Source organism: Pleurodeles waltl, chromosome 6 (assembly GCF_031143425.1).
Source record: "Pleurodeles waltl isolate 20211129_DDA chromosome 6, aPleWal1.hap1.20221129, whole genome shotgun sequence".
NCBI classification, from domain to species: domain Eukaryota; kingdom Metazoa; phylum Chordata; class Amphibia; order Caudata; family Salamandridae; genus Pleurodeles; species Pleurodeles waltl.
The window spans coordinates 565,328,571-565,341,319 of NC_090445.1; the positions used below are offsets into that span (position 1 = coordinate 565,328,571).

Below are 12,749 nucleotides of genomic sequence, written 5' to 3' on the forward strand. Positions count from 1 at the left end.
GACAGGACAAACACAGGTTTTATTTTTTAGATATTTTCTATGATGCATACATTTGTGTTGTACATTTGTGAGGGACATGTTATTTTGGTGAAAGCATTTATCATGTTGTTGGGTACATACACTAAAATGATATGTTTCTCTTAGTTTGCCTGGAGAGTGCATGTGTGTTTATTGTCACATGATGAGTTACTAATATACACATATGCATTTCACAGGGTGAATGACACTTCAGAGCTAAAACACATCTAATGTTTGACATACATTACACATACCAAGGACACATGGTGCTTCATACATCTCTGACACATTTGGAGTTGGAAGCTAACATTGGTTGTACATTCTGTGTACACTTACTTGTAGCATTGTGTAGTGCAATTGCTACTTTATATTAGGTTTATGTTGTTCAAATTAGGTGTCCTATTTATGTACAGGTTATGGTAGTTTTGGGTAAATTATTGCACACACCAATATGGACAGATTTCGATTTGGGATTGATATAACTTTTTATGTAGGTGTTCACTGCTATGAAAGCTGTTAGTACCAGATTGGTGGGTGTTACTAATATATCAAGGAAATGGTAAGCTCATCCTTTTATCTCTTCCAATCCGCCAACTGAAATGTGGAGGCTTAGGTGCCACAGTTGCATTTGCAGGAAAGCACATCCTGATTGGCTCTGTGGTAAAAGCGGCTACAGTCCTTCAGCCAGACGCTTTTGCCTATTGTGCTGTCAACACAGGTGAAGATTCACTGGCAGTGATGGCGGTTTGTCAGTGGTCTTTGGTCTATGAACCCACCAACATCTAAATAGAGCAGGCGGACCACCAAGGTGGGGGACAGGAAAGTCAATGGAAAATCAACAACGGGACCATTACTGCCAAGACCTAAGTTATGTCCACAGTCCCTTCTATATCCTGCTTCCAATGTGTAGGCCCCTGAACTGTCCTCAACGGGACCATTACTGCCAAGACCTAAATTATGTCCACAGTTCCTTCTATACCCTGCATTCCAATGTGTGGGCCCCTGAACTGTCCTCACTTTGCCTCATGTGAGGTGCTTCCTGTACCTCACTTCAGTTACTGGGACTTGCACTATAGGGAGATGCAGACCCTCCTAATACCAGAGGATTTCCTTCATACTGAGAATTACTTATTTTCTCAATTGGATTGTACTGCACCCCTGCTCAGAAGTACTGGTTTATATACTTTCAATGAAAAATAAAATAACTACAGGCAATCAGAGCCTAATTCTGATTGGTTTGTACTGTACAGCCCTGCATACACCCGCACTTCTAAACCTGAGCCCCCAATTATTTACATTATTATCTAACGTAAACATATTTTTACTATATATTTTTTCCAAGTTAAATCAATTTCTTTACTTTTCCCTAAACTTTATCATAGGGAAGCTCTACCGTTGGGGTGGAGATTGCCATATGGTAAAGTACAGGAAAAATTCTAATTACCACTTAACTTAGAACATTTTTCTTTTGGCAATAGTAGTGTACACTGGCAAATTTTGCTCCACCTCCTTTTTTCAGGAGGTGGAGTCGTACAGGTCCACGCTTTTGAGTAACTTTGCACTTAGATTTGGTGAATAGCTAAAAATAATACTCAAAAGTGTAAGAGTAAATTACATGTGTAAATTACTCACAAGTATAAGTTACATTTGTGAATAGCCCCGTATATGATCAAAATGTGAAATATAATTCATTTGGTATTTCAATCCTAAATATATCTTTTCTCATAGGATTTCAAACATTAGATCATGAGGATCAGATTGCATTGCTCAAAGGTTCAACGGTTGAATCTATGTTTTTGAGATCAGCCCAGATTTATAACCAAAGAGTCAAGGAATACCAGTCGCCTACAAATGCAGGTAAGACATTTTAAAGCTTTTCTCTACTTAGTAATAGGCAAGAGTGTCAACAAATACACAAAATATATGCATCTCTTTCAGCTAATACTCACTAGTGGTATTGGTATTGTTCCTTAGCAAGATACACAAGAGACGTAATCATTTAGGGATTTACTCTCATAATATTTTACAGAAGTAACTTCAATATAACAACGTTCTTTAAGGCATGTGTCAAATATGGGTCCAGATAACCTCCCCAGCCCAGAGATGATGTGTCTATCACTAATATAAGCTCTGGAAGAGGTATGGAAAATGGTCTGCCTGATGCTGGACTGGAAATCGTCATCCACCAGTGAATGTCTTGAGATGATTCCTAGGAAATGCAGATGGTGTTTGAAAAGCATCACCTGTGCTCGACCCAACAAAGATGAATATTCCATTGTTGTAAGGATCATGTCTTCCAGCACAGAGACCCCTTTTTCATTTCAGTTTGAAGATCTGCTTTGAACATGTAACAAGTGATTAAATGTTTCCTCAAATGCACGTTTCTGGCACGTGCTTTTATTCTGTAAATGTATAATGAATATATCTGATAATCAAGATCAATCAAAAACACAATCAGTGATAATTTAGTGACGACTTAGCTTAGAAATTATTTTAGGAATGTCATAAATCTTATGACTGTTTCCCTACAAATTTCTATTATTTTATTCACTTGCTTTTAAACTTATTTTTTTAACTTTTAGCAAATATCAAATAATTTCTTAAGCACACTACTCACCCGGTATGGTCTCAAGGCGCTGGGAGGGGGGGCGGTTACTGCTCAAAAAGCCATGTTTGTTGTTTTGTTGGATGCAGGGGACTGTAGCGAGGGCGAGGTCGGCGGAGCGGAGCTGTCGAGTTGGTATGTGGAAGTTTACTCGTTCATAGAGGTAGGCCTTTCCAGTGTCTTGGAGGGCTTTGTGAGCGTGGACAAGGACTTTGAAAACTATCCTTTTGTTGATGGGCAACCAGTGTAGGGATTTGAGGTGGGTGGATATGTGTTTGTGGCGAGGGAGGTTGAGGGTGAGACATGCGGCTGTGTTCTGGATTCGCTGGAGTTTTCTTTGAAGCTTGGCTGTGGTAGCTGCGTAGAGGGTGTTGCTGTAGTCCAGTCTGCTGCTAATGAGGGCGTGGGTGACTGTTCCTCTTGTTTCTAAAGGAATCCATTTGAAAGTCTTGCGTAGTTGTTGAACCAGGAGGTTGATATGGCGTTGATTTGCTGGGTCATGGAGAGAGATGAGTCCAGTACGATGCCAAGGTTGGGTGCGTGGGTGGTGGGTGTTGCGGGTGGTCCAAGGGTGGTGGGCCACCAGGAGTCCTTCCATGCTGTCTTGTTGGGGCCAAAGATGATGATCTCTGTTTTGTTTGAGTTCAATTTGAGGTAGCTTGTTGTCATCCATTTGGCGATGTCGAGGAGTCCGGCGTGCAGATTAATCTTGGCGGTGGCTGGGATCCTGGTGAGGGAGATGATGAGCTGGGTGTCGTCAGCGTATGAAATAATGGTGATGCCGTGGGGGCGGAGGATGTTGGCAAGAGGAGCCATGTATATGTTGAAGAGGGTGGGGCAGAGGGAGGATCCTTGGGGGACCCCACAGATGATCTTGGTGGCTGTAGACCAGAAAGAGGGAGGCAAACTCTTTGGGTTCTTTTGGAGAGGAAGGAAGTGAGCCAGTCCAGGGCCTTGTGGCGAATTCCGGCGTCGAAAAGGCGTGCGCGGAGGGTTTGATGGCATACAGTGTCAAAAGCTGCAGAGAGGTCTAGGCGGATGAGGGCGACGGTCTTGCCCTTGTCCACTACGGTCCTGATGTCGTCTGTGCAGGCGATGAGGATGGTCTCAGTGCTGTGGTTCTTGCGGAATCCAGACTGGGAGGCGTCGAGTATGTTGTTTTCTCCTAGGAAGCGAGACAATTGTGCGTTTACTATCTTCTCAGCGACCTTTGTGGGGAAGCGGAGAAGAGAAATAGTTCGGTAGTTTGTGAGGTCTTCCGGGTCTGCTTTGAGTTTTTTGTGAAGAGCGTTGACTTCGGCATGCTTCCAAATATCTGGGAAGGTTGTGTTGTCAAGGTAACTGTTGATGATGGCACGGAGCTGGCCTTGTTGAAAATGTGGTGGGGGCAAGGGTCTGTTGGGAAGCCTGAGTGGATGGAGTTCATGGTTTTGCCGATTTCTTCGTCATTGGTGGGGGTCCAGGTGTTTAGTCGGTTGGTGCGGCAGGGTGTTGTGGTGTTGGTTGTGTCGGTGGTGGTGATGGTGGGTGCTGATGATGTGAAACTGTTGTGTATGTCTGCAATTTTGCGGTGGAAGTAGTTGGAGAGGGAGTTGCAGAGGTCTTGGGAGTGTAAAGGGTCGATGGTGCAGGATTTGGATTTGGTGAGTTCTTTGATGATGGCAAAGAGTTCCTTGCTGTTGTGTGTGTTGTTGTGTATGCATTCTTTGTAGAAGGACCGTTTGGTGGTACGGATGAGTTGGTGGTGTTTGTGCATGGCTGTTTTGAGGACGGAGAAGTTGCTCATTGAGGGTTCTTGGCACCAGGCTTTCTCAATTTTTCGGCATTCTTGTTTGGAAGACTGGAGTTCTGTGGTGAATCAGGGGGCAGTCTTGATGGTGCAAGTGTTGTTGTTTGTTTTCAAAGGGGCGAGGGAGTCTAGCTATCGTGTGAGGTTGTGGGTGGTAGTGTTGGGGTCGTTGGTGATGGGAGGTGGAGCTTGTGTGAGGTTTGAGATCAGGTTATCTTTGGAGATCTTGTTCCACTTGCGGTAGGGTGTAGTGTGTTGTTGGTGGTGGGTTTCATGAAGGAGAAGTTGACGCAGTAGTGGTCAGTCCAGTGGAGTTCGGTGGTGTTAGTGAAGGTGATGTGGCTGCCGGAGGTGAAGATGGCGTCTAGTGTGTGTCCTGCTGAGTGGGTGGGTGAGGTGACCAGTTGCTTGAGGCCGAGGTTCGTGAGGTTGTCCTGCAGGGCTGTGGAGTTGCAGTCTTGGGTGCTTTCCAGGTGAAAGTTGAGGTCACCAAGGAGTATGTAGTCTGTGGAGGTGAGGGCGTGGGAGCTGATGGTATCGGCGATGGTGTCACACAATGGGGGGCGGGTTCCTGGTGGTCTGTAGATGAGGGTTCCTCTAAGAGTGATGCTGGCGTTGATGGGTATTTGAAAGTGTAGGTGTTCTGCGTTGTCTAGGGTGTCGTTGGTGTTGGTGGACATTTTGATGGTGTTTTTGTGTATTATGGCGATACCTCCTACTGGTTTGTTGGTGCAGTCTCTACGGGTGATTTTGTAACCTTCTGGGATGGCAATGTCGGGTTCTGATGAGGGTTCCATGTTTCTGTGAGAAAGGCGATGTCAGGAGAGTATGTGGTGAGCAGGTCCCAAAGCTTGATGGCGTGCTTGTGGACGGAGTGGGTGTTAAGGAGGATGCAGTTAAGGTGATTGCAGGGTTTGGTGTTGTTGCGGTGCTTGGTGGTGTTGCTGGTGTTGGTGTGAGTGCAGGAGAAATGGCATGAGTGGCATGTGAAAGGTCCGTGTGTGTGTTTGGGGTTGGCCTGGGCGCAGGCGGGGTGCTGGGCTAGGTTGAGAGCAAGGAGTTCTGTGGAGGAGTAGTGGTGCTTTGGGGGGTCGGAAAAGCGTGGACCAGGGGGACGGGTGATGGGCGCGGTCCAGGTGCGGACGGGCGCATGCGGGCTTGCCTCTGGCACGCCAGCAGCGCGGCCGCATAGCGGCCACAATTAAGAAGGGGAGGTGGGAGGGAGGAGCTGCTGGGAGGCAGGAGGCAGGAGGGAGTGTACAATGGGGGCACGAGGGGGACGGGGCCGCAGGGGACGCAGTGGCTGGGATTAAGGAACCAGCGAGAGCCGGGAAAGAAAAACGGGCACAATTGAAGCGCAAATATTAAGCAGAGCATAAAATGTGCACAGTTTAGGTAAATAACAGTTCTAAAAACAAAAAACGAAATACAGAAAACGAAATACAAGCTATGGAACGAAATACTAGACACGCCTACCACTAGTCACCAGGGATGAGGCGCAGGCGGATGCCTGCGGGTGGTGGAGGGCCTTGAACTTCTCTTGCAGCAGCAAACGGTGGGGTCAGGGGAACGGAGGCAGGCTCGTGGAGCCGAAGTGTACTCCTGGCCTAAAGCAGGTCAGGGGGGTCATACTAGGTGCCGCGCAGTGGCCGTCATTAAGAAGGGGAGGTGGGAGGGAGGAGCAGCTGGGAGTCAGGAGGTGGGAGGGAGTGTCCAATGGGAGTGTGAGGGGGTCGGGCTGCAGGGGACACAGCGGCTGGGATTAAGGAATCGGTGAGAGCCGGGAAAGAAAAACGGACACAATTGAAGTGCAAATACGAAGCAGAGCTCAAAATGGGCACAGTTTAGGTAAAAAACAGTTCTAAAAAAAAAAAACTAAATCCAGAAAACTAAATACAAGCTATGGAATGAAAGACTAGACACGCCTACCACTAGTCACCAGGGATGAGGCGCAGGCGAGTGCCTGCGGGCGGTGGAGGGCCTCGAACTTCTCTTGCAGCAGCAAACGGCAGGGTCAGAAGCATGGAGGCAGGCTGGTGGAGCCAAAGTGTACTCCTGGCCTAAACCAGGTCAGGGGGTCACACTAGGCGCCGCACAGCAGCTGCCATTAAGAAAGGGAGGTGGGAGGGAGGAGCAGCTGGGATTCGGGAGGTGGGAGGGAATGTCCAATGGGGGCGTGAGGGGGGCAGGGCCGCAGGGGACGCGGCGGCTGGGATTAAGGTCCCGGCGAGAGCCGGGAAAGAAAAACGGGCACAATTGAAGTGCAAATATGAAGCGGAGCACAAAATGGGCACAGTTTAGGTAAAAAACAGTTCTAAAAACAAAAAACGAAATACAAGCTATGGAACGAAATACTAGAAACACCTACCACTAGGCACCAGGGATGAGGCACAGGCGGGTGCCTGCGGGTGGTGGAGGGCCTCGAACTTCTCTTGCAGCAGCAAACGGCGGGGTCAGGGGCACAGAGGCAGGCTGGTGGAGCCGAAGTGTACTCCTGGCCTAAAGCAGGTCAGGGGGGTCACCCCTGCCGCACTAAACCATGCAGTCCTACTCCCAAGGTAAGGGACTTTCGACAACCGGACACGGCTGCGATCGCCTTGCTGTCGAAGTTAGGCTTCCGAGGGTGGCCATGCTTACTTCAGGTACCTGTGCAAAACGCCACTGACCGGGGTCACTCCCTGCACAACTCAACTAAAAGGTAGCCAAAGACACCTCCCTCGTTCTGGCCAATGAGTGAATCATAGTGGAAATCAACCAATAGAACACCGAAGTGGGCGGGCAGAGTTTTGATCGTGAATGGGATGAAAGAAGGTAAAAGCAGCCACTGTTTCACCAGAGCAGAAAGGCCCCCTACCGGGAGAAAAGGCGTCCTTATCTGCGCCTAAAATGGCCACTTTGCAAGCGTGATTCCACTTAACTACAACTGATAGCCGCAGTCTAGCGTTTTAGGTTCTTAAACACATACAGGACAGGTTCCATTTTAGCTATAGTCTCCATTTTAGTTAACCTGTTCAGTTGTTTACTTTTGGCCCTAAATCTATCCTAGGTGATGGAGGTCACCATTTTAGACCATAGAGGTTGCCATCTTATACCATGGAGACTTCCATCTTTGACAACGAGTACTGTCATTTTTCCTCAAATTATGCACAATCTTCAAAATGTCTGCCTTTGATGAAGATGTCGGCTCTGCCAATCTATTTAACAACTGTGAAAGTGTCAATTCAAAACAAAACCCATTGCAACATCAGTCTGGGACAGGTGCTTATTCAAGGTCATATAACAATCATAACCCAAATAATGTAGTCTATATTTACATGTTTTACCTTATTAGTACCTCCAATAATATATAATATATAATGATTATGCCAAGACAATCCTAAGGTGACATTGCAAATTACATCTTATATATAGGGACTACCACTTGACCACTTAGTAGGGAGAGAAATTTTAACCTAGGTCACAGATGCGGATCGTTGATTCAGATGATCACAGCACCAGATACCATCTAATTCAAAGAAGCTTCCAGCAAGACTCCCCGAGGCTCTGCAAAGCATTGCATTCTGTCTTCACAAACTGGTGCCAGGATTGATTTCTCTCAGACACAATCTCCTAGCTCTTGGCCCTGTGCTCGAAATAGTTGGCAAGCTATTCCAAACAGACAACAAACCCTGTTGTCCAGGTATGCGCACCACCTCCGAAACTCATGCTTCTTAATTATTCATCTGCTAGAACTAGAGATAGCACAGTGAGGATTTAAGGGTTATAAATTCTGATGTTACAATTTTTCCCTGTTTTCACTGTTAATGAAAAGCTTAGCTGCTTTTTATAATCTTCTGTGATGTTACCAATATTCTGTTTACTACATCCCAGCATTTTAACATAATTTTAAAATAAATATTTTGAATACATGTTCCGTTTCTAGTGATCATGAGTGTTCAAATCATTAGTAAACAATTGTTTGGATTACCATTGCTCCCTGTTAGTAACCCAAAAGCATTGGCATCTCATTCATATATTGGGTGGGGTTCTGAAGGGCTACAATAACCTGTCTTTCACATTCAGTGCTGGTACATTGGACTAAGTCCAGTACTGGGTGTGAAAACAAACCTTGAAGAGCTGAGCCAGAGACTCAGTTTACGCATCACTATTAGAGGACCACATATGCATTAGGTGTTGTTGGAAATGGCCCTCTCTTTGACTATATCCTTTAACCCCAAACTTTATGCCCTCCTCCTCCTACATTTTTCTGGATTTTTGCTCCTGTTGGCCTTAGGACTCTGTCCGCTTTACCATTGCTAACCAGTGCTAAAATGCTTGTGCTTACTCCCATAAACATGGTTTGATTGGCATATACCTCTTTGGAATATTTAATTGACACATAAGGCCCTAGTAGAGTGGTACACCATATATCCAGGTCCTGTAAGTTAAAAGCTACCAGCGGGCCTGCAGCACTTTTTGGCCCACCCACTTAAGTAGCACTTTAAAACAGGTCCAAGTCCTGCCTTTGCACCCTGAAGGCAGTTTCCCACTGCCATGTCACTTGGCATTTAAAACGCTTTTCCTGGCCTTAAACTCCCCTTTTATTACATATACATCACCCTAAGGTAGGCCCTAGGTTGCCCATAGGGCAGGGTGCTGTGTATTTAAAATGTAGGACATGTACTTATAAGTTTTTCATGTCCTAGTAGTGAAAAACTTCCAAATTCGATTTTCACTACTGTGAGGCACACCCCTCCCATAGAATATCACTGGGGATACATTGTTACATTTAGTCAGCTGTAATTCCTAAAGGAGAGGAGATAGATATGGCATGCTTGGTACCGTTGAACTTGTAATGCCAAACCTTCTTTAATGGTAAAGTTGAATTTATCATTACAAGTTTGAAAGAGCCACTTTTCGAAAGTTGACATTTTCCTGCCCTTAGCCCTCTGTGCCTGCAGTCTGCCTGGTCACATGACTAGGTGTAACTGACAGTTAAGACTTTGTGAATTCACTCCAGACAGCCACACGATAGTGGGATTTGTAGAGACTGAATGGCCTTTCCCTTGGCAGGATGAGGGGGGGGGAGTGGTGCAGCTGAGCACAGCCCCACTTGTACCTGAATAGGCTGTGCTCTGCCACCACACAATAGGCTTAACGATCCTGTATTGCCAGTGCAACCAGCTAAGAGCCAGGGCAGGGGAGGCAGGAAACTGCTGGAACTTCAAAGAACCTTTCTGGAAACTTCTCCTACCTTCTAGGAGTAGGGCACCAGTGAATAAAAACAGGGCTCTAAGACCCACTCTTCAGTTCACTACTGGACCTGCGGAAGGACTCTCAGAGGACTGCTTGCTTCTGTGATGTGCTGTGCACTCTGCCAGAGTGCTGCTGTACCTGGAAGAACTGCTTTGCTGGCTGGAGCCTGCCTTGAACCTTCAGAGGCCAACCCTGCTGTTGAACCCTGAATCTACAACTGCACCCATGACTTTCAGAAGTGACTCTAAGGGCTAGTTTGCTGGCCTCCTGTTCAGAGCCACATGGACATAGCAGGCTCCCACCAACTTCAGCCCGCACCTGGACCTAGTCCGAGTGATTCTTAGACCCACAAGAGGTCTCCATAAATCCTGAACTCTTGGTTGTGGTGCTAAAGCTGACTATAAATCTGTGGTAGGTGCTTTTATCTTTTAAGCGCTATTTTGAACCTTAAAGTTCACAAGTTCATACCTTTGGTTCTACTAATTGGATTTGATGGTTTTGGTGTCAAATAATTTATTAAAATGTTCTCCATTCTTCTAAATTGGTTTAGGATTTTTAGTGTTTTTACATTATTACTGTTTGTGTGCTGCATAAATACGTTGCCTCTAAGTTAAGCCTCACTGCCTTTAGTGCCAAGCTACCCAGAGTTAAGCACAGGTTAAATTAGTAACTTTTTAGGATTTACCCTGCAGAGGATTGGGGCTGTTGCTTGACTAGGGCTTACATCCCAGTGAACTAAAAACCCAATTTCTCACAGGTCTGAACCGTCAGCAGGATCCACAATGCCAAGAGCTCATGAATCCTCAAAACCATCAAGGCAGGAAAAGACATTCTCACCTGAAACATCACGATCATTGCCTGAATGTCACAGTCTCACTGTGGGGGCAGAAAGGCCTTCAAAGCCATTGTGTTCAATAGGGCCCCTATGAAAGGAATCCTCTGCAACAGACGGAGATGGATTATGGCTCTTAAATGGAGAAACCAAGGATGGAAAGCAACACCACCATCTTCTGTAGGTGGTTTAGGACTAGCTGTGGCGAGCCTGCCTTTATCAGTCAGTCATCAAGGTATGGGAACATGTATATCCCTGCCCTAGAAGTCTGGCTTCTACTACAGATATGACCTTCATAAGTGTCAGATGGGACAATGTCAGGTCAAAGTGTGTGATAGTGAACTGGAAGTGGTCTGAACCCACAATATACCAGATATATGTCTTGTGTGCCCACATGATTGGCACATGAATATACATATCCTGGGACTCCATCTCATCCTCAGGGTCCAGAGTGGGCAAAAGCTGAGCAAGGGTCATCATGCTGAGCATCTTCATCTTAAGGAAGGTTTCCAGTGTTCTAAGGTCCAAGATCAGTCTTAGGTCCTCTCCTTCTTGGGGAGCAGAAAGTGTCCTGAGTAGCACCCCAAACCTCTCTCTGCTTCTGGTATGTGTTTGATTGCCCCTTGGCAAGGAAAAATAGCAATGTGACGGACCTGGGGCACTTGTTCAGTGTCAAAAAATGCCAGGGCATAAGCATCTCTCTGCAACTGTGGTGCATGATGAAACATGTGATAGTCACCCCAAATTATAAAGGCTATTTCTCTTCTAAATAAATCCATACTAATCAGTATGTATTAAGGTTAGGAGGTGGGGCAACAGATGTGCCGCCAATATGCTGCTGAGGATTTTAACATCCACATTTAACAGCAAAAGTAGTCTATATTAAGAGGCTTCCATTGGATCCTTGCGCAGTTTATGTACCATCACAACCATCTCTTCACACATGATGCCCAGGAGTCTCCCGTTTTGGAGGGCCTTGTGGTAGACTTCTAGTAGCCTTTCCTCCACTGTGTCTGTGTAGTGGTGATAAAATTCTGGCGGGGAGGCCATTGGTCCCCAGGGTTTTTGTGGCTTTCAACCTCCTGACTGCCCTGAGAATTTCCTCATGGGAAAATACGCATGTCCATGCAATCACTGTCACTCGCTGCGAGGCTCGGAAGCTCAATCCTGGCAAGGTATTCTGGACCCTGTTTGCTCAATCTATTTGGCCACTGCTGCATTTGTATTGCACAGATGTGACTGGAATACCCCATTAATTGCTAACTGCATGCCAACCAAGACTGCTCCATTGTTACTGATTGCCAGTACAGGGAACCGTTGCTCATTCTGCCGTACCAGTCAGGCAAGCAGTGCCCCTCTCCTGTTACCCTCTGTGTGTAGTCTCTGGCAGTGTGCTTTATAGGTGTTTTTCTACAGTCTGCGTGAGTCATCTAACAGTTCCTTATGACATATTCCCACTCTGGGAGTCTATCAGGTTTTGTGGGTAGTTCCCGCTCCATGGCACCCAAGTTCTGCTCATGCTTGCCCACATTTGTGGCCAGGAGAGACTTTGTACAAAGATGGGAAAGTTCAGATCTACCAACTATACAGAATGTATGAGAGATATGAACTGGTACCTAGTGGCACATAAACGTAAACTTTGCACTTGTATAGCGCACTACTCACCCGTTAGGGTCTCAAGGCGCTGTACTCATACCGCTATGGAACCCCTCCTGGCTTTTCCCTGTGAGGTGCCCACTCCTGGGCACCCCCAGGGTGAAGCCAGGCATCCAAGCGCTGTTGGGGCCGTTGTGGAGATTAAGCAAGCTATTGCCCAGAGTTGCAGAGTGGGACCCATTAGTTAGATTAGGCACCGAGGCGAGAATTATCTGGTCCAAGGGAATTGGGCCCAAGACCTGCCGAAGCGGGACTTGAACCCTGGTCTTGAACCAGATCTCTGCTTCAGGGTCTGCCGCTCTAACCATTGTGCCACACTTCTCCACCTAGAGTTAGATTTCCAAGGAAGAACTACCATAAGACATTTGATATGCTATGGGGGTCCTGGATGATACACTGAAGGATTGGAAAGAATAGTGGACTTTATATGCATAGCTACACAAGTCAGATAATGCAAACCTAACTTGACACAAACATTTTTCATTATTCAAGAAATAACACTCAGGCATGAACACTCACCTTTAACGTCCATGCTGCTTATTATATATGATAAACGTGCACATACTGTAGCAGATTGTGCATGTTGTAAATATCCAGTAATAACCCTTATGTTG

The 12,749-nt window shown here is 46.3% G+C and overlaps 1 protein-coding gene across 1 annotated transcript in view; it reads left to right on the forward strand.

The window, feature by feature from the left end:
- The window catches only part of LOC138299981 (bile acid receptor-like), a 579,850-nt gene that overhangs the window by 493,630 nt on the left and 73,471 nt on the right, over positions 1-12,749 (forward strand). Inside the window, exon 9 of the mRNA XM_069238746.1 lies at positions 1,747-1,875. Within this exon, the coding sequence (XP_069094847.1) occupies positions 1,747-1,875 (129 nt within the window). The remainder of the gene's footprint in view (positions 1-1,746; positions 1,876-12,749) is intronic.